This window comes from Balaenoptera ricei, chromosome 17 (assembly GCF_028023285.1).
Source record: "Balaenoptera ricei isolate mBalRic1 chromosome 17, mBalRic1.hap2, whole genome shotgun sequence".
NCBI classification, from domain to species: domain Eukaryota; kingdom Metazoa; phylum Chordata; class Mammalia; order Artiodactyla; family Balaenopteridae; genus Balaenoptera; species Balaenoptera ricei.
Genome location: NC_082655.1, coordinates 54,784,711 through 54,812,575, shown reverse-complemented (window position 1 = coordinate 54,812,575; position 27,865 = coordinate 54,784,711). Strand labels below are relative to the sequence as shown.

At 36.4% G+C, this 27,865-nt stretch overlaps 1 protein-coding gene across 10 annotated transcripts in view; it reads left to right on the top strand.

The window, feature by feature from the left end:
* RALYL (RALY RNA binding protein like) overlaps positions 1-27,865 on the top strand; it is an 814,820-nt gene that overhangs the window by 607,866 nt on the left and 179,089 nt on the right. For all 10 annotated transcript variants that reach the window (XM_059901174.1, XM_059901164.1, XM_059901166.1 and 7 more), the window contains one exon: positions 19,682-19,714. In XM_059901174.1, coding sequence (XP_059757157.1) covers positions 19,682-19,714 — 33 coding nt within the window. The remainder of the gene's footprint in view (positions 1-19,681; positions 19,715-27,865) is intronic.

Genomic DNA, 27,865 nt, shown 5'->3' with positions numbered 1-27,865 from the left:
TAGAGGTCAATATATTAGCTGTAATTGTCTTTGGACAGTGAGGATATGGATATTTTTATTGCAACTTTAGTACCTAATGCAAATTTTCTTTAATGAGAATTTTCTAACCAAAAAGAGAGAGAAACAGATTTTAAAAGCAGATTTTACCAGTGGTAGATAATAAACACAAAAGCACTCATGCAGGCAAGAATGAGGAATTTTGTGTTCAGTGTTGTGTAAAACCAGTTAAACAGATACAGCCCTTCATCTTTAGAACTAGACTCTTAGTCATCATGGTTATTAAAATGTTAATTTTCTAAAAGGGCAACTTCATTAACATTTGTCTTACAGTTCAACTCAGGCCAACAGCCCTACATGGAGAAGTGGTCCCTGCCAGGGCTAACTGCAGGATTAGGAGTGCACAGTGCAGAGAGGAGTGGAAGGAGCAGGGTGCAGGGGGGAGAGCAGCTGAAGTCATCTGATCTTCAAAAACAAAAAAGTCAAACTTTATGAGCCCTTAAAGTGATGCAATAAAATAACTAATCATGAATGCATGGGGATGGCAGTTCTTCTGACTACAGATTAGTGAGCCAGTAGTAAGACAATGGTGCTTGCCTGACAATAACTGTCCCCTTGTACTTAAAGCTGTATTTCAGCCATTTTGCTGCTGTTGCTGCTGCTTTAAAAGGGCATAGTGTAGTGAGCTACAAATAGTAACAGAATAGTTTTGAATAAAGCGCAGGTTATAGCCTCAGTGTGCAGTGTGTAGTATATGACAGAAAGAGAAGGCAGAGGTTTTGTGTTCCTGACTCTTAACAGAGAGAATCTATCATTGCAGGACAGCTAGTCATAATGAGTCTGGGTACAGTTAATGTATCAGGATGTACTTTTAAGAAAATGATACACCAACCAATAGCTAAGTTTGAAAAGGAAGCAGAGGATGACCCATAAAATACAGATAATCATGTGTGAAATAGCATTTTGAGTTGGATTGCCTAGCAACTGTTACAGGCACCTTAAGTGCTATTCTTACTAACATTATCCACAACATCAGGGTGAAGGCATTATTATGATATTGTGACAATTCTAGAAGAACTTAAGTAGAACTGTAACTTCTAATTGCTTGATTTGCTGAAGACTTTGTTTTTCTCATTTTCTTTACTCTTTATTATGTACACTCAATATAGCACATCCCATGTTTAGAAGGTTGAGAAAAGAAATATTATATGATTAGTATTTGAAAATACAAACTAAATTGAGTGTAAAAATGTTGAAATATGTGGCATGAAAAAAACCCATAAAGATACTGTGAAAGAAATAAGTAATACCAGGCATCGATTTTAACTGAAAAATCAAACATAGATTTTTGTAATATAATGCTGAAGAAATAAAAAGCAAGAAAAAATAGCTTTGTGTATAGATGAGAATAATGTGGGAAGGCAGTTATCAGACAGATATTGTATACTCAGTCTGGCCAGAGAGAGTTGTCATCCAGTGGCCAAGTTATGAGTATTGGGCATAGACCCAGATCCAGAACAAAACTCCAGTCCTGGGATATTGACTGAAAAAGTCTGGGAAGGCAACTGCACAACCCAGTCAGCTGGTCTCCATGATGGATCTTGAGATAGCACCACTAGAATTTATTAGGAGCCAAGAGAGAAAGCAAATGTTAGCCACAACTCAAAATGATAGAGACAGAGACAGAGAGAGAGAGAGAGTCAGAGAGAGATGAAAGACAAAATAAGAATTTCACATGGGGTCAGCCCTAAGAGTATATGGTAGAATGATGGAGACTTGGAGAAGAATTTCTGATCCCAGCAATTTTGAATGGACCACAAAATCTCAAGCCTCGAAGAATGACTTATCTCTAAGCCTCTATAAACAGAGCTGGTTCAGAGATTGACCAAATGCAGCCTATATTAGAGACACTTAGTGGGTTTAATGGAGGAGAAGAAAACACAGATTCACTGATACAATCATTCATCAAGTAATTAACAAAACACCTACTGGAGTTTGTTCTGGGAACTGAGAATATATCAGCTAACCAAATGTGTAAGAATCCTGACCTGGTCTTCAAGTGTGGGGTAAGTGATAATAAACAAAAATAAACAATGAAATTAACCATAAGTTAGAAGGTAGGTGTTAAAGAAAATGTAAAGCAAGGAAAGAGGTATAAAGGAGTGGGAAGGGGATAAGTGTTGCAATTTGCAATAGGGTGGTCCATGAAGACCTAGCTGAGAAGGTAACATTTGAGGAAAGATTTGAAGGAGGTGATAAGCAGGTAAGGTTTTACCTGGGAGAAAAGTGTCCTGTGCAGAGCAACTAGCAGCACGAAGGCCCTAAAGCAAAAACATACCCATGTGGTTAAGAAAAAGCAAGGAGGCCAATTTTCCCCAAGCAAATGGTAGAGATTTAATGGGGGGCACCAAGTCATGTAAAGCCTTGTAGACCATTGCAGTTCTTTGGCTTTTACTCTGAGTGAAAAGGAGGGTCTTTGGAAGGTTTTAAGCAAAGGAGTACCATGACAGGACCTAAATTTTAAAGGGTCACTTTAGCTTTATGTTGAGAACAGGTTATAAAAGAATGAGGGAGGAACATGGGAAAACAGGCAGGAGATTTTGGTGACTCAGATGAAGTGGTAGCATCTGAGATGAAAACAATGGTTATGTTATGGATATATTTTGAAAGAGAGCCAACAGACTTACTGACAGATTGAATGTGGACTGTAAGAGAAAGTACAGAGTCAAGGATATTATTTTCCACTGCTACGTAAAATTTACTGGCTTAAAAAATGTATTATTTGTCATATCCAGCAATCTGAGCTGAGTTCAGTTTAGTGGTTCTGTTCTGTGTGGGGTCCAAGATGGCTTCTACACTTACATATCTGGTACCTCAGCTGGGGCTAGCTAGAACAGCTGTGGTGGCTGAGCATCTTTCTCCACATGGTTTTGCCCTGCAGTAAGCTTAGACTTTATCACAGCACAGTGGGCTCAGATTAGTCAGAATTTCACATAGTGACTTAGTTCAGGAAGGAAGAAGATGTTGCCTATCTTTGTAAAATCTGGGTTGGAAATTGTACAATGTCACATCTGTCACATATTCTATTCATCAAAGCAAGTCACAAGGCCAGTCCATATGTAAGATGAGGAGCATAGACTTCACCTCTTGATGGGTGGAGAGAAGGAACTGATGATGGCCAGACAGTCTACCATAGATGTTTCCAAGGATTTTGGACTGAGCATCTGGACATATGAAGTTGCAATTAAGTGAGCCAAGGAATACTCACAGCAGAGGTTACAGTAAGCCAAGGTAGGTGGTAGAGATTAGAAGTGTAGCTTTTGGACATACTAAAGTTGAGATATCTATTAGGCATCCAAGTGAAGATGTAAAGTAGACAGATGAATACCCAATCGGGAGTTCAGTGGGAGGTCTGGACTGGGTGTCCACATCTGTGAGTCATCAGTATGTAGATGGTACTCAGAGCCAAGAGACTGGATGAGAGCAAACACCAAAGGAATAACTAAAGATCGAAAAGACAAGAATTCCAAGAAGTGGGCTCTGGAACACACTAATATTTGAAGTCAGGAACTAGCAAAGGAGACTCAAAAGAAACAACTAGTGAGATTGTTACACTAAGTGATATGAAACCCAGAGGAGAAAATATTTTCGGGAAGAAAAATCAACTGGGTCAGCCATTCAAAGGTCATGTTAAACTAATAATTCACCAGTGGACTCAGCATTGTGGAAACCATTGCACTCTTTAACAAAACTGTATCCATCAGGTTTGGGGTCATGGCTAGATCCTGCACAGTTAACTCAGGGAGCTGCCCAGGAGAGTCTGGGACCTGGAATTATAAAACCATGCTCTTGTAAGACAGCCATAGCTGTAGAGTTAGAGGGACACTATCATGAATCCCTGCCCTAAAACACAGCCTAGCCAGTCAGGTGGAACTTTCAACACAATCCAGGAGGACATAATGTTGAGTAGCCCAGGCAGACAATTTGCATCACACAATTTTGTCAGCATGTGGCCGTGGACGTCATTAAATTCTGACATTAAGAGCCAGAATTTTTTCTAAACCAGAAGGATGGAGAGCTGTGTCTGAGAGGGCCCGAGGTTACAAAGACAGGAACTCAGGCAGGAGATTATCTGCCAGACAAGTTTGTCACTGGGAAGAGAAGAAACACAGTTAAGCAACACATGCAAACATGAGTTATTGTTTCCAAGCCTGTATCAGACATTAGCTACAACTTAAGCTAAATGAACTTCAAGTATTTGACTAAGACAGGGCAGAGGAGAGAGGTGAGGTTGCACCTGGGACCAAAGCGGGTGTGAGAATGTGGGGCACAGGTGAGCAGTGTGGACTGGAGGGAGGCCGGGTGGTGGGCAGGGGAGGCAGGTGAGGACAAAAGTCGACTGCTCATCTCAAGCTACTGGGGCAGCCCCACAAATACATGTGTTATGTCATTTAGCACCATTCACACTCTGAACAACTTATTGTGACTGGCAATCAAAAGACCGCTCAGAAATGTATTGGCTCTGATAGTTTCATTTAAAATGGAGGAAAAAAGATAAATGACATTAGAATTCTGCAAAGAGCAGGGCTGAGGATTGAGATGGGAAGCTGGATAACTCTGTGACTGATTACCAGCCTCCCTCGACTGTGCTCTTGGCAGATGCACAGTTTCTCTCTGTAAGATTTAACAGCTATTAGCAAGTAACTAAAGAAGACAATTGAAAGAGACAGCTGAGCAGCCACTTGCTAGTTTTTCTTAAATTTACGGCCCTTCACTACATAGGGTTGGAACTGAGATGAGCAAATCTTCCAACGTGAAAATAATTGTGTTTGAAAGTATCTCTTTCCAGAAAATCATTTTTCTTATTTTAATAGAAACATCCAGAGTTGTGTGCATTCCCCTGCAATGTGAGGTATGATGAGGTTGACTGTGGAATCATAACAGAGCAGGGCTGAGACACTCTACTCTGCCTTGGCCAAAAAGCTACCATCCCTACCCCTAGCTCCACTCCCAGTTGGAGAAAGAGTTTCAAGGCTCCCAGGGGAATCTGCCAATGGTTAATGATCTTTCTTACCAGGAGATTCCTCTTTATTCTTCACCTTCATTCCTCTTGCCATGGATCAAGCCTCCCGGTAAAGTTATGAAAGAACATTACGACTGTCCAAGGGAGATGAGCCCTGCAGCCTCAATTTCCAAGGGGGCAAAAGTCATAACTGTGAGTGTCAAAACTGCCACTGAGATTCTTCATTGATACCACAGCCATCCATTAACTTGTTCCTGGAGTCAGCAGCGCAGATGGTGGTAACTGCAAATAGAATGTACCAAGGGGCCTGATGAGAGCCCTAAGCAGAGATTTCAATTGAGCATGAAAGCCCTTGAAAAAGGTATCACAGGAAATAAAGGGAAAAGCTTTTTTTTTTTTTTACTCCAGAGTAATGGAATCCATTGTAGCAAATTCCACCACAGGAGCTGGCTCTCTACAGCTTTGAGGTGAATTTTACATCCTCTAATGACCAAAAAATAACATATAGGAAAATGGTAAAGATACACTATCATATGAAGAACTGAAAGTCTTAATCAGACTGCCTGATTTATCATCCTGCTCTATGACTTTCTAGGTTAATAGATCTTGGGGAAATTACTCGATCCCTCTCCGACTCTGTTTCCTATGTATAAAATATATGATAATGGTACCAACTTCACAGGGAGGTTATGAGGATTAAATGTATTAAAATGCTGAAATAGTGTGTCAGATTCAGAATATTGGCTATTATTACATATGTGACATTAGGTATACATTATTATTTGTACACATTGGTATATGTCTAGAAATCTAGGTTTCACTGCAGACTTTATACCTCTTTATTCCTTTTGTAAGTTTGAGCAAATTTCTGTGCCTTCTATTAGTACAAAGTTGGTAAATACATATTTGGACACCATTCTTCTCCTTTCTCTTCCTATTTCTATCGCAGACATAGGTTAATTACAGCACTGTTACACCCTGAGACCTAAATATGTTTTAGAATTCTTGTCAACATGTTGTTCCCAACAGCCACCATCAATTAGTCCACATTGACATGAAAATTAAAGCTTATTTGACCTCTCAGATTTAGGGCATACAAGCTTTTAAGGAAATGATAGTTCCCATTCTTAGCCACCCCAGAGTATCCCATTGCAGTCTCATCCCGGAGCTCTGCTTTGCCACAAATTTCTCAGTGTGGTTGACAGGACACAGCAAAAGGCTACACATGGGATAATCCTTGAGCCTCTATTCTAACATTACACCATTGTAGGTAGCCACCCCTGGAAAAACACCATGGTTGGCACGAGAACGTTCTGAGTGCTGCTTATGATCAGTAGACAACAGCGTCTTGAACTCTTGTTCCACCAAAGACACTGACTGATGATGTGAACTCAGACTTTGGGCAGATGGAGATGAGGAGGTTGGTGCCTGCGCAGCCCAGTGCTCCTTCCGAAGCTGGGCACCAAGGAGGTTGTCCTTCTTAACAAGCCTCTTGTATTGCTCCCCACAACAAGGGCTCCTAGGCATCCGGGCCCTGGTAAGTCGGCACAGAAGACTGGGCTGCCTTTGCTTTTATTTTTTCCTGGTTAGGTGAGGAGAGAAGAGCCAAAAGAATAAGTACCATAGACAGATTCCGACGTTCACTGAATGTCAAAGAACTCACCTATGAATATCCGGTTCCTGTTACATAAAGAAAACTCTTATGTGTTTGTTTAGTTTTGTTTTGTTTCATTTTTTTTTTACCTTTTGGTGATAAATGAATTTTTAAGAATACTGAGAGAATTGTTTTATTTTTTAATGTTCAGTAAAGGACAGCATCTAAGAATCACCTTACAAGTACTTATCTTTGATCAAAATCATAATTTTTTGCTCACATTTAACCACTTACTTTGAAAAAAAAGCCAGTTTAAGTTAGAGGACCTTGGAATGATGAAAATGTCATGTGGATGTGTTTAGATTACAAATGGCTAATGATGAAATTTAGGCTAAATTTTAAATATCAAAATAAGATTCCTATAATCCTTAAGAAGGTTATTAAACTATTTGTAAAATAGCATATCAAGTTACTCCATAAATAAAGAACAATTGGTTAGCAAGTGTTAACTCACAATGACCTGGACCACGCCCTGCCCTGTGTGGGGCCAGATAGACCAGAGGCCCAGCCAGTGTGTAGCATTTATTGTTCTTTCCCATTTCTTAGAGAATAGAGCAGAGGTTAAGAGTATAGACTTTGGAGTCAGGTCTGTGATTGAATTCAGACTCCATAATTTTGCTGTATGACTTTGAGCAAATTACTTCATCTTTCTGAACTTATTTTCTCATCTGCTATTGTCAAAATTACATGTATACAGGGCCTGGCATAGTTTCTAGCACATAGTAAGCTCTGGCTATGGTGATCATCATTAGTCTCCCAGGGTTCCTGGAGAGAGTGATGGGACAGATAGGAGTCAGCCATACTGTTCTTTACATAAAATGCCTACAATCATGTTTGTATTTAAAATATTATTTGAAATGCAGATGAAGATCAATTCTTTTTGAGAAAAAAAATGTACGTTATGATAAAAGATTTTCCATCCCTTTAATGGGTTAATTCATTCATTCATGGGTTGACAAACTATATTTCAAACATCACTAGATTTCAAACTAGACTCTGATGTATATCTAAGAATGTAATCCTCCTCCATTTCTCCTCCTTTCTAGCTTAGGTTAAGCACACATGAGCTACTTCCAGAGAGAAATCTTTTCTTTTTTTATTTACTCCTATCCCACAGAACGGATTAAAGGCTGGTGACAGATCCAGGCACAGATTTGCTCACTCAGCCCATACTGGTGGACATCAGCTATGTGCTGGGTGCCATGCCAGTTACAGATTGGTACCAATGGCTAAACAGTTCTCCTGCCCCTTTCTGAACTTTGAATCTATGCCTGGAAGCCTGTTAGTGACCCCAGATATTCTCTCTAAAACCATTTTCTTCCCATTCTACACACTCTTTCTGGGGCCCTCATTCTCTCCTATGATGTCACATAGTAACTATGGGTTGATGACATGACTCCTAAACCTGTATTTCCCCAGATGTCCTCCCTGAGTTCCAGGCCTACATTTCCACCTCTGCCTCCAGCATATCTTCCCCAACATATCCCAACATGACTCATTAATATATAACTGCTACAACAACTTATTCCCCAACCTGGACTCCCTGTATCTGATGTATTTAGTTATTTATCTAATTCTATCCACACCCTTAAGAGTTAGGTCTATTATTACCTCCATTTTGTAGAGAGGTCATTGAGGCACAAAGAAAAGTGGCTTACTTTTCCAAGGCTGTGCAGCCAGAAGGTGGTAGTGTCAGGACCAGAACCTGGCAGTCTGATTCTGGAAGCTGCATTCTCAGCCCTTTGGTACACCCATCTTAAATGTAGATCATGTGTGGGTTACCATTGCTAAAGAGAATAGATCAGATGGTAGTGTTGTTGCTCCATAATTTTAACTACAAAATCCTATAAATATAGTAGGGGATCATAGTTATAAGTCACTTTGGATTCATAAAAAACACTAGTTTTGCAAAAACAAGGTACTTGAAGTCATTTCTGCAAAAACCCAGTATATGCCAAGGCACAGGGATGTGAGGAAGCAAGATGTCGCTTGACGGTGAGCAGTTGGCTCAGCTTGGTTGGAGCATAGAATCTGTAGGCTGAAGTGGTAGCAGACAAAAGACTGGTAAGGTACTCTAGAACCAGATTTTGAATGAACTTTTAGTTATATTAAAAGGTTTATTCTGTAGGCAAATAATGGAAGTAGGGGTGGGGGAGCAAGGCAGGGAAAGTTCATCTGACAAAATCATTACCAAGAGCCTCTTATGAAGTAGACATGATTCTAAGTATTTGAAATGCAGTGAGTTCTTACCTTCAAGGAGTATACAGTCTTAATGGGGAGCCTGGAAAATATGCTTGCAATTTTTAATACATCATGATTGAGTGTTACAGGGGCCTATTATGGGAACAGTTATGAAGCACTCCTAACCAACCTATGGTGCCTTATCAGGGAATGTTTCCTAGAAGCACTCAGATATTTGTAATGAAGGGAATTACATGATCACATTTGTATTGTAGAAAGATAGTTCTGCTAGTAGACATGGCCATTCCAAAGGAATACTGAAGAAGGAAGGTCACAGAGGAGATTATTCTAATAGCCCACATAAAAGTTGACCACTTGAACTGTCATAATAATAGAGAGGGAAGAACAGAATGAAGACGACTTTTGGCAATAGAAACAACAGAACTACGAGAATCTACTGAAAGTGAGTGTTACTAGAAAGGAGTTAATGAGAAAGATTCTCATCTTTCTAGTTTGATTATCTGGATGGCTGATTATGCCATTCAGTTAGGGATAAAGAGCAGAATGAGAGAAGAAGATGATTAATTTCATTTGGGGCATGTTAAGTTAAAGGCACCTACAATTAGAGTTGTATGGTGAGTGGATATAACCATGAATAAACAAATTGTGTGATGCTGCAGACTTAAGTTTGTGAATATCCATCATTTGAAGACATTTGAAATCAAATACAATTTCTCAGTAGAACACAGAATGTATAAAGAGAGGAAACGCCATAAATCACATGCAAACAAAATAAAACAAACAAAAGAAATAAACAGTTGTGAGGCAGCACACCATGCAAGACATGACCACAAGAACTTTGGAGCCAGGTTGCCTAAATTCAGATCCTACTTCAACCACTCTTCAGCTGTGTGACCTTGTGCAAGATAGTTCGCATCTTTGGGTATCAGTTTCCTCCTCTGCAAAATGAGATCTATCTCAGAGGTATCATGATGTTTAAATAAGTCAATGTTTATAAAGCATTTTGAGTAATGTCTGGCCCTTAGTAAATTTGGGTTAGTGTTTTGTTCTTGTTAAATACAAAGTATAATAAATCCTTTAGCCACAAATATTGATCTTCATTTCTTATTTTATTTTATTTTTCTACTGTGTCTTATTTTTCTAAAGGCTGTGATTAGTTTACCTTATTCTACTCTTAATTCTAGCGGGTCCTGAATGAAGAATTATTAAATTCACTACCTATTTCATGTTAAAAGAAAATCCCAGGAAAGATAAGATCAATCCTTTTCTTCGCAGAACAATTACCTTATTAAAAAACTCAGAAAACTTCTCTCTCGGCATATCACAATGTAATCACCTGTTTCTAAGGATCAAATTGATAAACAATTTTCTCCAAAAGGATGTTTCTTCTAGTAGTTTTCTTCTTTTACATTTTTTTCACTTTTCAGAATGAAAATTACAGAAATGAGCTTTTCGTAGATTCAAGCAGTTTCAGCCCTTAGAGTTAACTACCTATCTTTGGCATAGTCATGACCATCAAGGTCCCCTCTGTGGGGACCAAGATTTCCTGCTCCATGTCACCACTGAAAATTCTTGTCTTCATGACTTACAGTGACTAATGCACAATAACCTTGCCTTTCTGCTCAGCTCATAGAGCATCAGCAGACATCTCCCTCCTGGGCCCATTGGAAAGCTTAACAAAGAACTGTCAGGAGCTTCTTATCCAAGCAGAGAGGCAAGTTTAACATTCTTACCAATCTTAATAAACTCTAAGTTAGCTTTTTAACAAGGACTATTGTCTTGAGACTATAGCATAGTGATGGAGATAATAAGTAATAGAAGTTTAGAGACAAGATTGTCCCTATAAGATGAAGGTGTCAGGAATGGCTTTTTAAGTTAGATAAACTCAAAAGATAAATAGAGTTTGATAGCGAAAAGAAGGAATAAAACAATATTCCAGTATAGAAACAAAATTTAAAGACACCAAAGCAAAGCTAAACCAGATTTGTTTGGGCTATATATAGACAAATTTCCTGGAATAAAGTAGTTAGTAATAGAAGTGATAAAGAATAACATGGAAAGTTGGTGTGAGGCATGTTTGTGAAGAGCTTTCAAATGACAAGCGGAAAAGTTTGGGTATCATTCTGTAGTTACTGAAATCATCAAGAAAGGTGGTGACATGAAAACAGCACTTAGGGGAATTAATCTGTCAGTAGGGTCAGAGACTGAATTGGTGGTGTAGAGAAGGAATTCAAATTATTCTGAACTTTGAAGTCTGGGAGAATATCTTAATAGGTAGCAAAATAAAGAGTGCCACTTTTGAGAAATCGTTTCCAATTCCTTCCCACAATATAATCATATTTCAAGTGATGGCACACTTTTTTTCTGTAAAGATCATATAGTAAATATTTTAAGATTGTGGACGTTCAGTCCCTGTTACAATGACTCAACTTACTACTGTAGCACAAAAACAGTCTTAAACAATATATAAATGAATGAGCATGACTGTGTCCCAGTGAACTTTATTTATGGACACTGAAATTTGAATTGCATATAATTTTCATAACTCACAAAATATTATTCTTCTTTTGATATTTTCCAAACATTAAAAAATGTAAAAAATACTCTTAGCTTACAGGTTGTGTAAAATCGGGTGGTGAGCAGGATTTGGCCTATAGACTGGAGTTTGCAAACCCCTGGTTTATAGAACATCAGTCAGAACTCTATCCAACATCATTTTGAAAACTTTGGATTCTCTTCTGAGATCTTATATTGAGCACTTGAAAGGAGATGGTTGAAATGGTGAGTCAAGTGGTAAAAGTTGAAGGAGACAACTAAGTAGATAGTAAGACTAACCATATAAATCACTGGGGTTAGTGGGGCAACATATGTACCTATATGCTCCAATCCAACAGCTACTTACTTCAGAAGAAAAGGGAAAATCAATCAATAAATATTACTTCAAACACATTCTGAACTCAGCATTCTAGTAATTGCACAGGGAAAGGCAAGTGGTGGGTCTTGCCTCTATTCATGTTGATTATGATGCCCATAAGGAGAGCAGCACAAATGCAGTTTCTAAACAAGTAGTGTGGGTGGCAGCATGGAAGGAAGCTTAGTGTGAGTCCAGTGTATCAAGTTGGAGCAACTCTGAACAAAGAATTTACATTTGGAGAGACCAGCTAGGCTGGGATAGGTGATGAGAACTAGCCTGGAAACCGAGTGAAGAGAGAGATAAGAGGAACATAAAGGAAAAATTGACCGGACATTGGTAATTAAAATGTGCAGAATGAAAGGGGAGTCATACATTAAATGTTTTAAAATTTGTTTAGTATATTATTCAATGCCACTAAGAAGCATGCAGCAGTGAGAGGCAAGGGGGCCAGTGTAGGCCATGGGAAATGGAGAACTAGGCGACGGGAGGCTAGCACCTTACACAAGCAAATCACACATGTGCACTAAAGTCTGACTGATGTTAGGCTGAATTATTGGCAAACACGGGGAGAGGGTATTCTATTCATGTCCTCATGTTAGCTATTTATCAAGTGTTATTAGATGGAAAAATAAGGGAGAAGTGATATCATCATCATGTTGATGTTCCAAATAAGTTAAACATCTTCTGCATCACGTTATATAGAATCCCCCTCATTTCTTCAAGGTAATTTCTTTTCACCATTTAGCACTAATCGTGTCTTATAAAACAAGCATATCCAAACATATTTCACTATTTATCTTCAGTATTTTTCTCTTAGATCTGTTTATCTATCCATATCATAAATGTATGGGAAAAACAAGCACAGAATATGGCCAATAATTTACATGGAGGCGGGAATAATATTGGAATTCAGGAGAGGAAAAGGTTAAATAAATATATGCCTCCAACTCTTAACACCAACTATTGGTTTTCTCTGCTTCTTCCTTATATGCTGCTGTTTAGAGGGTTTGCTAGGGCGGCTGCTCCCTAAAAGAGTCTCTCCCTGCTATAATTGTTCACCCAAAGCAGCAGGACATTGGGCAGAGAACCATATCGGCTCAGCCTGTAAGTGGACCAAGGCATATTTCTAATAAGCCATTTTTTATTTTTTGAATTTTAATTTATTCAGTTTTTTAAACAGCAGGTTATCAGTCAGCCATTTTATACACATCAGTGTATACATGTCAATCCCAATCTCCCAATTCAACACACCACTACCCCACACCACGCGGCTTTCCACCCTTGGTGTCCTTAACGTTTGTTCTCTACATCTGTGTCTAAATTTCTGCCCTGCAAACCACTTCATCTATACCATTTTTCTAGGTTCCACATATATGTGTTAATATGTGATATTTGTTTTTCTCTTTCTGACTTACTTCACTCTGTATGACAGTCTCTAGATTCATCCATGTTTCCACAAATGACCGAATTTTGTTCCTTTTTTATGGCTGAGTAATATTCCATTGTATATATGTACCACATCTTCTTTTTTTTTTTAACATCTTTATTGGAGTATAATTGCTTTAAAATGGTGTGTCAGTTTCTGCTTTATAACAAAGTGAATCAGTTATACATATACATATGTCCGCATATCTCTTCCCTCTTGCATCTCCCTCCCTCCCACCCTCCTTATTCCACCCCTCTAGGTGGTCACAAAGCATGGAGCTGATCTCCCTGTGCTATGTGGCTGCTTCCCACTAGCTATCTATTTTCCGTTTGGTAGTGTATATATGTCCATGCCACTCTCTCACTTTGTCCCAGCTTACCCTTCCACCTCCCCGTATCCTCAAGTCCATTCTCTAGTAGGTCTGCATCTTTATTCCCGTATTGCCCCTAGGTTCTTCCAATCATCTTTTTTTTCTTTTTTTTTTTTTTTTAGATTCCATATATATGTATTAGCATACGGTATTTGTTTTTCTCTTTCTGACTTACTTCACTCTGTATGATAGTCTCTAGGTCCATCCACCTCACTACAAATAACTTAGTTTCATTCCTTTTTATGGATGAGTAATATTCCATTGTATATATGTACCACTTCTTCTTTATCCATTTGTCTGTCGATGGACATATAGGTTGGTTCCATGACCTGGCTATTGTAAACAGTGTTGCAATGAATATTGGGGTGCATGTGTCTTTTTGAATTATGGTTTTCTCTGGGTAAATGCCCAGAAGTTGGATTGCTGGGTCATATGGTAATTCTATTTTTAGTTTTTTAAGGAACCTCCATACTGTTCTCCATAGTGGCTGTATCAATTTACATTCACACCAACAGTGCAAGAGAGTTCCCTTTTTTCCATACCCTCTCCAGAATTTGTTGTTTGTAGATATTCTGATATGCCCATTCTAACTGGTATGAGGTGATACCTCACTGTAGTTTTGTTTTGCATTTCTTTAATAATTAGTGATATTGAGCAGTTTTTCATGTGCTTCTTGGCCATCTGTATGTCTTCTTTGGAGAAATGTCTATTTAGGTCTTCTGCCCATTTTTGGATTGGGTTGTTTGTTTTTTTAATATTGAGCTGCATGAGCTGTTTATATATTTTGGAAATTAATACTTTGTTGATTCATTTGCAAATATTTTCTCCCATTTTGAGGGCTGTCTTTTTGTCTTGTTTGTAGTTTCCTTTCTTTGCAAAAGCTTTTAAGTTTCATTAGGTCCCATTTGTTTATTTTTGTTTTTATATCCATTTCTCTAGGAGGTGGTCAAAAAGGATCTTGCTGTGAATTATGTCATAGAGTATTCTGCCCATGTTTTCCTCTATGAGTTTTATTGTGTCTGGCCTTACACTTAGGCCTTTAATCCATTTTCAGTTTACTTTTGTGCATGGTGTTAGGGAGTGTTCTAATTTCATACTTTTACATGTAGCTGTCCAGTTTGCCCAGCACCACTTATTGAAGAGACTGTCTTTTCTCCATGGTATATCCTTGCCTCCTTTGTCATACATTAGTTGACCATAGGTGTGTGGGTTTATCTCTGGGCTTTCTATCCTGTTCCGTTGAACTATATTGCTGTTTTTGTGCCAATACCATATTGACTTGATTACTGTAGCTTTGTAGTATAGTCTGAAGTCAGGGAGTCTCATTCCTCCAACTCTGTCTTTTTCACTCAAGCCTGTTTTGGCTATTCGAGGTCTTTTGTGTCTCCATACAACTTTTAAGATTTTTTGTTCTAGTTTTGTAAAAAATGCCATTGGTAATTTGATAGGGATTGCATTGAATCTGTAGATTGCATTGGGTAGTATAGTCATTTTCACAATATTGATTCTTCCAATCCAAGAACATGTTGTATCTCTCCATCTGTTGGTATCATCTTTAATTTCTTTCAACAGTGTCATATACTTATCTGCCTATAGGCCTTTTGTCTCCCTATGTAGGTTTATTCCTATGTATTTTATTCTTTTTGTTGCAGTGGTAAATGGGAGTGTTTCCTTAATTTCTCTTTCAGATTTTTCATCATTAGTGTATAGGATTACAAGAGATTTCAGTGTATTAATTTTGTATCCTGCAACTTTACCAAATTCATTGATTAGCTCTAGTAGTTTTCTGGTGGCATCTTTAGGATTCTCTATGTATAGTATCATGTCATCTGCAAACAGTGACAGTTTTACTTCTTTTCCAATTTGGATTCCTTTTATTTCTTTTTCTTCTCTGATTGCCATGGCTAGGACTTCCAAAACTATGTTAAATAATATTGGTGAGAATGGACATCCTTGTCTTGTTCCTGATCTTAGTGGAAATGCTTTCAGTTTTTCACCATTGAGAATGATGTTTGCCGTGGGTTTGTCATGTATGGCCTTTATTATGTTGAGGTAGGTTCCCTCTATGCCCACTTTCTGGAGAGTTTTTATCATAAATGTGTGTTGAAATTTGTCTAAAGCTTTTTCTGCATCTATTGAGGTTATCATATGGTTTTTATCCTTCAATTTGTTAATATGATGTATCACATTGATTAATTTGCGTATATTGAAGAATCCTTGCATCCTTGGGATAAATCCCACTTGATCATGGTGTATGATCCTTTTAACATATTGTTGGATTCAGTTTGTTAGTATTTTGTTGAGGATTTTTGCATCTATATTCATCAGTGATATTAGTCTGTACTTTTCTTTTTTTGTAGTATCTTTGTCTGGTTTTGGTATCAGGGTGATGGTGGCCTCATAGAATGAGTTTGGGAGTGTTCCTTCCTCTGCAATTTTTTGGAAGAGTTTGAGAAGGATGGGTGTTAGCTCTTCTGTAAATGTTTGATAGAATTCACCCGTGAAACCACCTGGTCCTGGACTTTTGTTTGTTGGATGATTTTTAATCACAGTCTCAATTTTAGTGCTTGCGATTGGTCTGTTCATATTTTCTATTTCTTCCTGGTTCAGTCTAGGAAGGTTATACCTTTCTAAGAATTTATGCATTTCTTCCAAGTTGTCCATTTTATTGGCATAGGGTTTCTTGTAGTAGTCTCTTAGGATGCTTTGTATTTCTGTGGTGTCTGTTGTAAATTCTCCTTTCTCATTTCTAACTTTATTAATTTGAGTCCTCTCCATCTTTTTCTTGATGAGTCTGGCTAATGGTTTATCAATTTTGTTCATGTTCTCAAAGAACCAGCTTTTAGTTTTATTGATCGTTGTTATTGTTTTCTTTGTTTCTATTTCATTTATTTCTGCTCTGATCTTTATGATTTCTTTCATTCTGCTAACTGTGGGTTTTGTTTCTTCTTTCTCTAGTTCCTTTAGGTGTAAGGTTAGTTTGTTTATTTGAGATTTTTCTTGTTTCTTGAGGTAGGATTGTATTGCTATAAACTTCCCTCTTAGAACTGCTTTTGCTGCATCCCATAGGTTTTTGATCATCGTGTTTTCACTGACATTTGTCTCTAGGTATTTTTTTATTTCCTCTTTGATTTCTTCAGTGATCTCTTGGTTATTTAGTAACCTATTGTTTAGCCTCCATGTGTTTGTGTTTTTTACATTTTTTCCCTGTAATTGATTTCTAGTCCCATAGTGTTGTGGTAAGAAAAGATGCTTGATATGATTTCAATTTTCTTAAATTTACTGAGGCTTGATTTGTGACCCAAGATGTGATCTATCCTGGAGAATGATCCATGCGCACTTGAGAAGAAAGTGTAATCTGCTGTTTTTGGATGGAATGTTCTATAAATATCAATTAAATCTATCTGGTCTATTGTGTCATTTAAAGCTTGTGTTTCCTTATTAATTTTCTGTTTGGCTGATCTGCCCATTGGTTTAAGTTAGGTGTTAAAGTCTCCCACTCTTATTGTGTTACTGTTGATTTCCTCTTTTATAGCTGTTAGTAGTTGCCTTATGTATTGATGTGCTTCTATGTTGAGTGCATATATATTTATAATTGTTATATCTTCTTCTTGGATTGATCCTTTGATCATTATGTAGTGTCCTTCCTTGTCTCTTGTAACATTCTTTCTTTTAAAATCTATTTTATCTGATATGAGTATTGTTACTCCAGCTTTCCTTTGATTTCCATTTGCATGGAATTTCTTTTTCCATCCCTCACTTTCAGTCTGAATGTGTCCCTAGGTTTGAAGTGGATCTCTTGTAGACAGCATATATATGGGTCTTGTTTTTGTATCCATTCAGCAAACTTGTGTGTTTTGGTTGAAGCATTTAATCCATTCACATTTAAGGTAATTATCGATATGTATGTTCCTATTACCATTTTCTTAGTTGTTATGGGTTTGTTTTTGTAGGCTCTTTTCTTCTCTTGTGTTTCCCACTTAGAGAAGTTCCTTTAGCATTTGTTGTAGAGCTGGTTTGGTGGTGCTGAATTCTCTTAGCTTTTGCTTGTCTGTAAAGCTTTTGATTTCTCCATTGAATCTGAATGAGATCCTTGCTGGGTTGATTCATCTTGGTTGTAGGTTCTTCCCTTTCATCACTTTAAGTATACCATGCCACTCCCTTCTGGCTTGTAGTGTTTTTGCTGAGTAATCAGCTGTTATCCTTATGGGAGTTCCCTTGTATGTTATTTTTTATTTTTCCCTAGCTGCTTTCAATAATTTTTCTTTGTCTTTGGTTTTGCCAATTTGATTACTTTGTGTCTCGGCATGTTTCTCCTTGGGTTTATTCTGTATGGGACTCTCTGTGCTTCCTGGACTTGAGTGGCTATTTCCTTCCCCATGTTAGGGAAGTTTTCAACTATAATCTCTTCAAATATTTTCTCAGGTGCTTTCTCTCTCTCTTCTCCTTCTGGGACCCCTATAACGTGAATGTTGGTGTGTTTAATGTTGTCCCAGAGGTCTCTTAGGCTGTCTTCATTTCTTTCATTCTTTTTCTTTGTTGTGTTCCAAAGCAGTGAATTCCACCATTCTGTTTTCCAGGTCACTTATCCGTTCTTCTGCCTCAGTTATTCTGCTATTGATTCCTTCTAGTGTAATTTTCATTTCAGTTATTGTGTTGTTAATATCTGTTTGTTCTTTAATTCTTCTAGATCTTTGTTAAACATTTCTTGCATATTCTCATTCTTTGCCTCCATTCTTTTTCTGAGGTCCTGTATCATCTTCACTGTCATTATTCTGAATTTTTTTTCTGGACGGTTGCCTATTTCCATTTCATTTAGTTGTTTTTCTGGGGTTTTATCTTGTTCCTTCATCTGCTACATAGCCCTCTGCTTTTTCATCTTGTCTATCTTTCTGTGAATGTGTTTTTTGTTCCACAGGCTACAGTATTGTAGTTCTTCTTGCTTCTGCTGTCTGCCCTCTTGTGGATGAGGCTATCCTAAGCCATTTTTTATATACACTGAATGAAATAAGACAAAAAAGGGGTTATTGTCTTCATTGTTTAGACTCATATAAAAGTAAAGTCTTTTGACTTAATTCTAAGGTAGTCTCATTAGTTTTCCATGTCACAGCATAATCAGCTGGTGCTCAGTAAATGTTTTCTGCCAAATTAAATTTCTTGCCATTTTCCTACAACTATTTATATATTAATAAAATAGTTTAAAACATGAATGCTTCTTAAAAATTTTAAACACCAAGGTTTTGATTAAAATGTCCTCAGCATTTGCCTACATTTAACCCTTAATCATAAGTCTAAAAACTTACACCTACCAACTGGTCTCCTTAATTATTAATTAGGAAATGTTTAGAAGTAGATAATTTCCTGATTTATTTACCTTTTGCAAAGATATAGTTAATTTATGAAATCAGAAAATTAGCTGGAAGCAATCCTAGCCTATTTTTTAGTGGAGAAAGTAAGACCCAGAAGGTTTTTAGTGGTTTTCTCAAGATGTCACAACTAGCCAGAGGCTTCAGGAGTACAATTTTCCTTTAATATATTAGGAGGTACAAAGAATACCTGGTTCTTTGGAGACACAAAGGAGGCAGGAGAACCCTAATCTGTGACCTAGCTTCCCCTGCCCTAAGTTGTGTTGCTGCCAATAAATGACCATGAATGGTATGCTGCTTCTTTCTTCATTACAAAGTATTTACTGTAAACAAATTATTTAGTCAATATTTAACCAAATATATTATAAATTGTTTCACTACTACAACTATAAATAGATGTATTAAAAATTCTACAAATTGCTGTAAAAAAGAAAATAAGTAAATATAGAGAGTTCAAATCAGAATTAGACTAGCAATATCATTATCTTAATTAAATGCTATGTTTCCATTCCATGTCTCTCTCATTTTATTTAGCCTCTGCATTAATCCAGGCAGAAATTGAATTATCCAGATTAGGTCTTAATATATTATTTGTAGCTTTTTACTAGAGCCAAATTGTGCATTTTCAACCAAACAGGTATAATAATTCTGTCAGATTCATATACAAGCAATTTTAAGTGTACAGCAAATTGTTATATTAAAATAAAATTTTCATATCTTTTTTCATAGACTTGAGTCAAAGGAGCCTTTCCTGTCTGTTGGGTGAGTATATGTCTAAATTTTTAAAATCTCAATTCTCTAATTGATTTTTAATTCAAATTAACAAGGTCTTCCGAGGCAGTACTTTCAGTCCTTTTAAGCCCATATCCAAAGTCATAATCTACCATTGATTCATCATTTCCTTAGCAATAAGGCTATCTACCTTTAAAAGACAACTAAAATGCTCTCTGGGCTGTTTTCTGATCTCAGAAATTTAACTAATGAATGTATATGAAATCCTGTATCCTATGTAAATCTAAAAAGGTACACAGTGATTATCTCATCACGTAAAAGTGTGCTCTGATTGGTTTTAAAAATTCCTCTGAACCACAGCTTCAGTATTCCTAGTCTGTCTATTCATTTTTGTACTGTTTCCTTTAAGTTTACTCTATTCAGTTTCTTTTTCCCCTTTCTTTCATTTCCCTTTTATTTCTCCGCTGCTCACACTTACTGCTTCTCTGAACACAAAGCTAAAAACCCTGAAGCAGATTAAGTAAGACTAATGCTTGCCCTCTCTGATAGTATCGTTCAGAGTCGCAGTACATGTTCTAATAATAATATACTGTTGACAAGAATATGCATGTACTATTTTTAGCCATTTAGCTAATTAAGACTCAGCAAAGATGTTTTTACTGATCTATTACATAATTCTTTGACTAACATATTAAAATGTTTTATTAAGGGACTTCTGCCTCATTATGGTTGATGTTATAAAGTATCAAAAAGCATTGGAAGATGTGACATCTAGTTTAGAAGAAATCATGCTGTATTTGATAAGAAAAAAAACCACACACACACATAGGCAGTCATGACCAGAAACATAGGATGGGGTTAGATTTTTAAATGATGACATCAGTTTTCTTTTATGACTTTGCTTGCAGCCAATGAATATTTCTGTCACTCATTGAACAACATGGTTCCCTCTGCCCTTCTACTCCTCATAAAAGCTTTTCAGAAGACCATTTGAATCACAGGAATCAAAATAATTGTTAGAGGTTCTGTGAGAGAAAAACAGTAAATGCATTTATTGGATGACTTCATGAAAAATGAAAGGTCAAGTTGATCTGGCTCAAAAAAATCATTAGCACATGCTTCTTTCATTGATCATCAGATCCTATTTTTAAAAACTTTTAAGCCTGAAGTAATCTTTTGTTTTGAATGCATATGTGTCCTGTCCTCAAGTCCGGAGGCTGGAATAGCTTCTGGTTATGCCTCAGTGCAGTTGTTCTGCAACATTTCCTGTTCTGTCGACTACTTTGAGGTGGAATCCAGTTTTTATTGCAAACCTCTGTTTTACGAGGGAAAATGCTCAGTAGTCTTTGTTTTAAACTTATCAGGAGTTTAGAACTCAGTATTAGAGCACTGAGAAAAAGTTTCTTCAAAAGAATGATCTATCACTCAACAAATACTACTCAAAATGGGAAAACTGGCATGGCAGTAAGAAGATATTGATTTCTTTAGATTTGTCTTAAAATAAGTGGGGGAAACAAGCAACCCAAATAGTTCTGCTGACTGGATACTTTAATTTATAGCTAAATGTCTCCATTCTCCTGTAAGAAAATGATTTTGAATAAGATTGTCCAAAAGTATGTATGAATCTCTATCCTGACCCTGTTCAGTAAGAGGAAAGGGTGATAATGAACATAATGGACACATATGAGCCTACTAGGCAACAGGTAATCTACTATAAGAACCATGATTCAAATTTGTGTCTTTAATTTCGTCACTTGCCAAAGGGAATAAATATGCATGATGTACTATCTATGGTATCAGTTGACATGTGAGTATTTAAGGTTGAGTTTTTCTAGAGCCCTGCATATTTTCTTACATTAATATTAATTCTATGTTTAATAAAATTACGTTAATGAATAAATCAGTACTAAATATTGCATACTTCAGTCCATTGCCTGACAGTGTCTGAAATCACTTATTAATATATATGTACTTCTAGAAGTTGTTTCACCATCAGAGACTCTGACACTTACAAGCTAGTTTTATTAATTTGGTCAGTTACTTAAACTCCCAAACCTCAGGCCCCTAATCTGTGAAATGGAGATCAAAAAAGAAAATTTAAATCAAGGATTTAGCACCGTTCTTGGCACATAGTAATTGTTCATAAATGTCAGCTATTATTACAGTTATGGAAGGTATATTCATATATAATGTTCTAAAAAATCAATCACAGAGATCTGAAATAGTTTAGAGAATAAAACTCCACTTCTGTAGGCAGTGTTTTGAGTTGCATGGGGAAAATAAAAGAAGTTTTTATAATGGGCAGAAAAAAATGAAAATTGTGAATGGAATAAACATGAGTACCAATATTTGGATTCATATTTTAATGATGAATACTAACAATTGTTATTTAAAATTTTAATTGGACCTGAAGAAACAAGAAACATCTCAAAAAAACACCTAACCTTACACCTAAAGCAATTAGAGAAAGAAGAACAAAAAAACCCTAAAGTTAGCAGAAGGAAAGAAATCAAAAGATCAGATCAGAAATAAATGAAAAAGAAATGAAGGAAACGATAGCAAAGATCAATAAAATGAAAAGCTGGTTCTTTGAGAAGATAAACAAAATTGATAAACCATTAGCCAGACTTATCAAGAAATAAACGGAGAAAACTCAAATCAATATAATTAGAAATGAAAAAGGAGAAGTAACAACTGACACTGCAGAAATACAAATGATCATGAGAGATTACTACAAGCAACTATATGCCAATAAAATGGACAACCTGGAATAAATGAACAAATTCTTAGAAATGCACAACCTTCCCAGACTGAACCAGGAAGAAATAGAAAATATGAACAGACTAATCACAAGCACTGAAATTGAAACTGTGATTAAAAATCTTCCAACAAACAAAAGCCCAGGGCCAGATGGCTTCACAGGCGAATTCTATCAAACATTTAGAGAAGAGCTAACACCTACCCTTCTCAAACTCTTCCAAAATATAGTAGAGGGAGGAACACTCCCAAACTCATTCTACGAGGCCACCATCACCCTGATACCAAAACCAGACAAAGATGTCACAAAGAAAGAAAACTACAGGCCAATATCACTGATGAACATAGAAGCAAAAATCCTCAACAAAATACTAGTAAACAGAATCCAACAGCACATTAAAAGGATCATACTCTATGATCAAGTGAGGCTTATCCCAGGAATGAAAGGATTCTTCAATATATACAAATCAATCAACGTGATACACCATATTAACAAATTGAAGGAGAAAAACCATATGATCATCTCAATAGATGCAGAGAAAGCTTTCAACAAAATTCAACACCCATTTGTGATAAAAACCCACCAGAAAGTAGGCATAGAGGGAGCTTTCCTCAACATAATAAAGACCACATATGACAAACCCACAGCCAACATCGTCCTCAATGGTGAAAAACTGAAACCATTTCCACTACGATCAGGAATAAGACAAGGTTGCTCACTCTCACCACTATTATTCAACATAGTTTTGGAAGTTTTAGCAACAGCAATCACAGAAGAAAAATAAATAAAAGGAATCCAAATTGGAAAAGAGGAAATAAAACTGTCACTGTTTGCAGATGACATGATGCTATACATAGAGAATCCTAAAGATGCTACCAGAAAACTACTAGAGCTAATCAATGAATTTGGTAAAGTAGCAAGATACAAAATTAATGCACAGAAATCTCTTGCATTCCTATACACTAATGATGAAAAATCTGAAAGTGAAATTTAAAAAAACACTCCCATTTACCATTGCAACAAAAAGAATAAAATATCTAGGAATAAACCTACCTAAGGGGACAGAACACCTGTATGAAGAAAATTATGACACTGATGAAAGAAATTAAAGATGATACAAATAGATGGAGAGATATACCATGTTCTTGGATTGGAAGAATCAACATTGTGAAAATGATTCTACTACACCAAGCAATCTACAGATTCAATGCAATCCCTATCAAACTACCAATGGCATTTTTCACAGAACTAGAAGAAAATATTTCACAGTTTGTATGGAAACACAGAAGACCCCGAATACCAAAAGCAATCTTGAGAACGAAAACCGGAGGTGGAGGAATCAGGTTCACTGACTTCAGACTATCCTACAAAGCTACAGTAATCAAGACAGTATTGGACTGGCACAAAAACAGAAATGTAGATCAATGGAACAGGATAGAAAGCCCAGAGATAAACCCACACACCTATGGTCACTTTATCTTTGATAAAGGAGGCAAGAATATACAGTGGAGAAAAGACAGCTTCTTCAATAAGTGGTGCTGGGAAAACTGGACAGCTACATGTAAAAGAATGAAATTAGAACACTCCCTAACACCATAAACAAAAATAAACTCAAAATGGATTAAAGACCTAAATGTAAGGCCAGACACTATAAAACTCTTAGAGGAAAACATAGGCAGAACACTCTATGACATAAATCACAGCAAGATCCTTTTTGACCCACCTCCTCGAGAAATGGAAATAAAAACAAAAATAAACAAATGAGATCTAATGAAATTTAAAAGCTTTTGCACAGCAAAGGAAACCATAAACAGGACAAAAAGACAACCATCTAATGGGAGAAAATATTTGCAAATGAAGCAACTGACAAAGGATTAATCTCCAAACCATACAAGCAACTCATGCAGCTCACTATCAAAAAAACAAACAACCCAATCCAAAAATGGGCAGAAGACCTAAATAGACATTTCTCCAAAAAAGATATACAGATTGCCAACAAACACATGAAAGAATGCTCAACATCATTAATCATTAGAGAAATGCAAATCAAAACTACAGTGAGATATCATCTCACACCGGTCAGAATGGCCATCATCAAAAACTCTACAAACAACAAATACTGGAGAGGGTGTGGAGAAAAGATAACCCTCTTGCACTGTTGGTGGGAATGTAAATTGATACAGACACTATGGAGAGCAGTATGGACATTCCTTAAATACCAAAAATAGAACTATCATACGACCCAGCAATCCCACTACTGGGCATATACCCTGAGAAAACTATAATTCAAAAAGAGTCATGTACCAAAATGTTCATTGCAGCTCTATTTACAATAACCAGGACATGGAAGCAACCTAAGTGTCCATCAACAGATGAATGGATAAAGAAGATGTGGCACATATATACAATGGAATATTACTCAGCCATTAAAAAGAATGAAACTGAGTTATTTGTAGTGAGGTGGCTGGACCTAGAGACTGTCATATGGAGTGAAGTAAGTCAGAAAGAGAAAAACAAATACCGTATGCAAACACATATATATGGAAACTAAAAAAAGAAAATAAATGATCAGAAGAACCTAGGGGCAAGATTGGAATAAAGATGCAGACCTACTAGAGAATGGACTTGAGGATATGTGGAGGGGGTAAAGTAAGCTGGGACAAAGTGAGAGAGTGACATGGACATATATACACTACCAAACGGAAAATAGATAGCTAGTGGGAAGCAGCTGCATAGCACAGGGAGATCAGCTCGGTGCTTTGTGACCACCTAGAGGGGTGGGATAGGGAGGGTGGGAGGGAGGGAGATGCAAGAGGGAAGAGATATGGGGACATATGTATATGTATAACTGATTCACTTTGTTATAAAGCAGAAACTAACACACCATTGTAAAGCAATTATACTCTAATAAAGATGTTAAAAATAAATAAATAAAATAAAATTTTAATGGGAAGAAATATTGATAAAATTTTAATGTGCATCTCTTCTTAATGTAAATTAGGGAGCAAAATTCTTCCTTTGATAAATGTGCTACAGTAATTATGAAATAAAATATTTAAGTGTCACAAACATAAATTCAAATTAAATATGCCAGCAGAAAAATTTGTCAGAGAAAGTTATAACACAAGGAAGTATTTGCTTATTGGAAAAGGTTAGGGAATTGTGAAACGAAATTAAGTGAAATTTCAGATCTTAGACCTTCAACTATGTGGTGATATAAGAGGAACTTTCTTTCCTATGCACCAGTAAATTATTAGTAAAATAATGTAATTAAGAAAAATTAAAAACTAACCTTTATCCTGGAGTGAGGCATTAAGGCTCATCCCAGAGTCTGATTCTGTTAATTCAGGTAGGTCAATAGATGCAGTGTTTTCCAAGGCTATCTAGGCAATTCTGATACTAACCAGGGCTGGAATCACTGTCTACATCATGTATGCAGCCTCCCTCATCCTTTCCTTACAAGCATACACAGGTTGTTCTTGCAGACATTTATGGTCTCTGGAATCTCTTCCGAAAATCTTTGAAATACAACTTCCCATGGTCTCTCTCTGTTTTGGATATATATGGCGGAAGTGGACACATTGATCGAGAACTGTCTTGGAGTTCATCCATCAGAGACCAGGATAGATGTAAACAGATGAAAAGGTGTGCCATGGAGGTCACCATGGTGCCTAGGGAACACACTGCCTGTGTTCATTCTAATGTTTTCCTAGACCTAAGGTTGGGATTAAATTTTTAAATACTATAGCTTAATATTTAATAAATATTCTATTACATGAAAATAAAATGTTTTATATTAAAATTATTATAAATATATTTAATATAAATAAATTTTATGTAACATATGTATTACATATGTAAATTCATTAAAATATATCATAAAATACATTTTATTATAAATATAATACATTTAAATAATAGATTTAAAAATTCAAGTTCTTTCCTATTTAACTCACCTAAAAGTAAAAAAAAAAAATCAATCGACTCAGTTTTTTAGAGAGGAGCTTAGACTTGAGTGCTAAATGAGTACTAGATGTTTGATATTCTACTCATCCTCAAAACATTACATTTTAGAGCAATTTAGAAAACTCTTCTGGCAAATGTTTTCTTGTATGAGGCATCAGACAGCTTCTGATTTTGGAAATAAGCTGGAAGAGAACAGACATCAATTTGCATTCAGAAAAGTGAGTAAGAACCAAGCGATGGTCTCAATTAAGAGTCTAAGATATAAATCTTAGTTTGAAACCAGTCTTGCCATGAAAAATCTTTTTACAGCTTTTTAACGAAAAAAAGAGATGAGGGGAAAGGAAGCTCCTGTTCATTTGACATTCAGATTCATAGTGTAAAAGAACATGTCAAGACAATGCATGAATTCCCTTCAAGAGCAAGTGGCTGTCAACACTTTGCAGACACTGAGCCACTTAAAAGTATATTCAAGGCACTAATAAAATTTTACATGTGAATTATTTCCTCTTACCTCTTTAGCATGAAGTTAACTTTTTCAAAGACTTTTACTATGAGTGAGTTGTATTTTGAAATTGAACCTTTGAATCATACCAATGATTTTACAGTTGAATTTTTGTATGATTAGCTTTATTATGAGGATGATTATTTACTGCATGGGTAAATATTTTTTCAGATTTTTTCATTGTATTAGAATAATTTAAATAACTCAGAAGAATTTGAAATTTTTATTGGAATAGCTCAGAATATATTGTTTCTCAGGCTTGGCTGAGAGACATTAAAAAACACATCAAGGATAAAAATATCAAAATTATTATATTTATCTCAGTTAAAACATTGGCTGTATGAGTGAGCTAATCATGGCCCAGCCAATGGAGTTCCTGCATCCCCTGAGAGGTACCTGACCTATTCTACGAAGTCCAACCAAGAGGGGGCTAACACTGCCAGGGCAGCAAAGCTCACCCTACAACTAAAAGTATTCTTAAGTAATTGCTAACATATATATATATATATATATATATATATATATATATATATATATATGTACCACACTGCATGGCATGTGAAACTTCCCCAACCAGGGATCGAACCCATGCCCCCTGCAGTGGAAGAATGGAGTCTTAACCACTGGACCACCAGGGAAGTCCCATGCTAACAGCTTTATTTTGTTAAATAATTTTCCTTGGAGAAGATTTCCCCCTTTTCTTTCCAGTCTTGGAACTGAATTCGGAGCTTCAGTGTACTTCTGCTATTGTTATAAAGACATTATTAAACCTCGACATTCTTATTAGGTCAAAGATTTGTACTAGTTTACCTTTATCCAGGTTTTGTTTGAGACTTTGTATTTACTGACAGATGCTGTACATTATTATACCATTAGCTACCTATTTTAGGAAACTAAGTTCTGTAATTTGGTTTTCTTGGTTTGAATCCCATTCTGTCTTTTCCTAGCTAGGTGC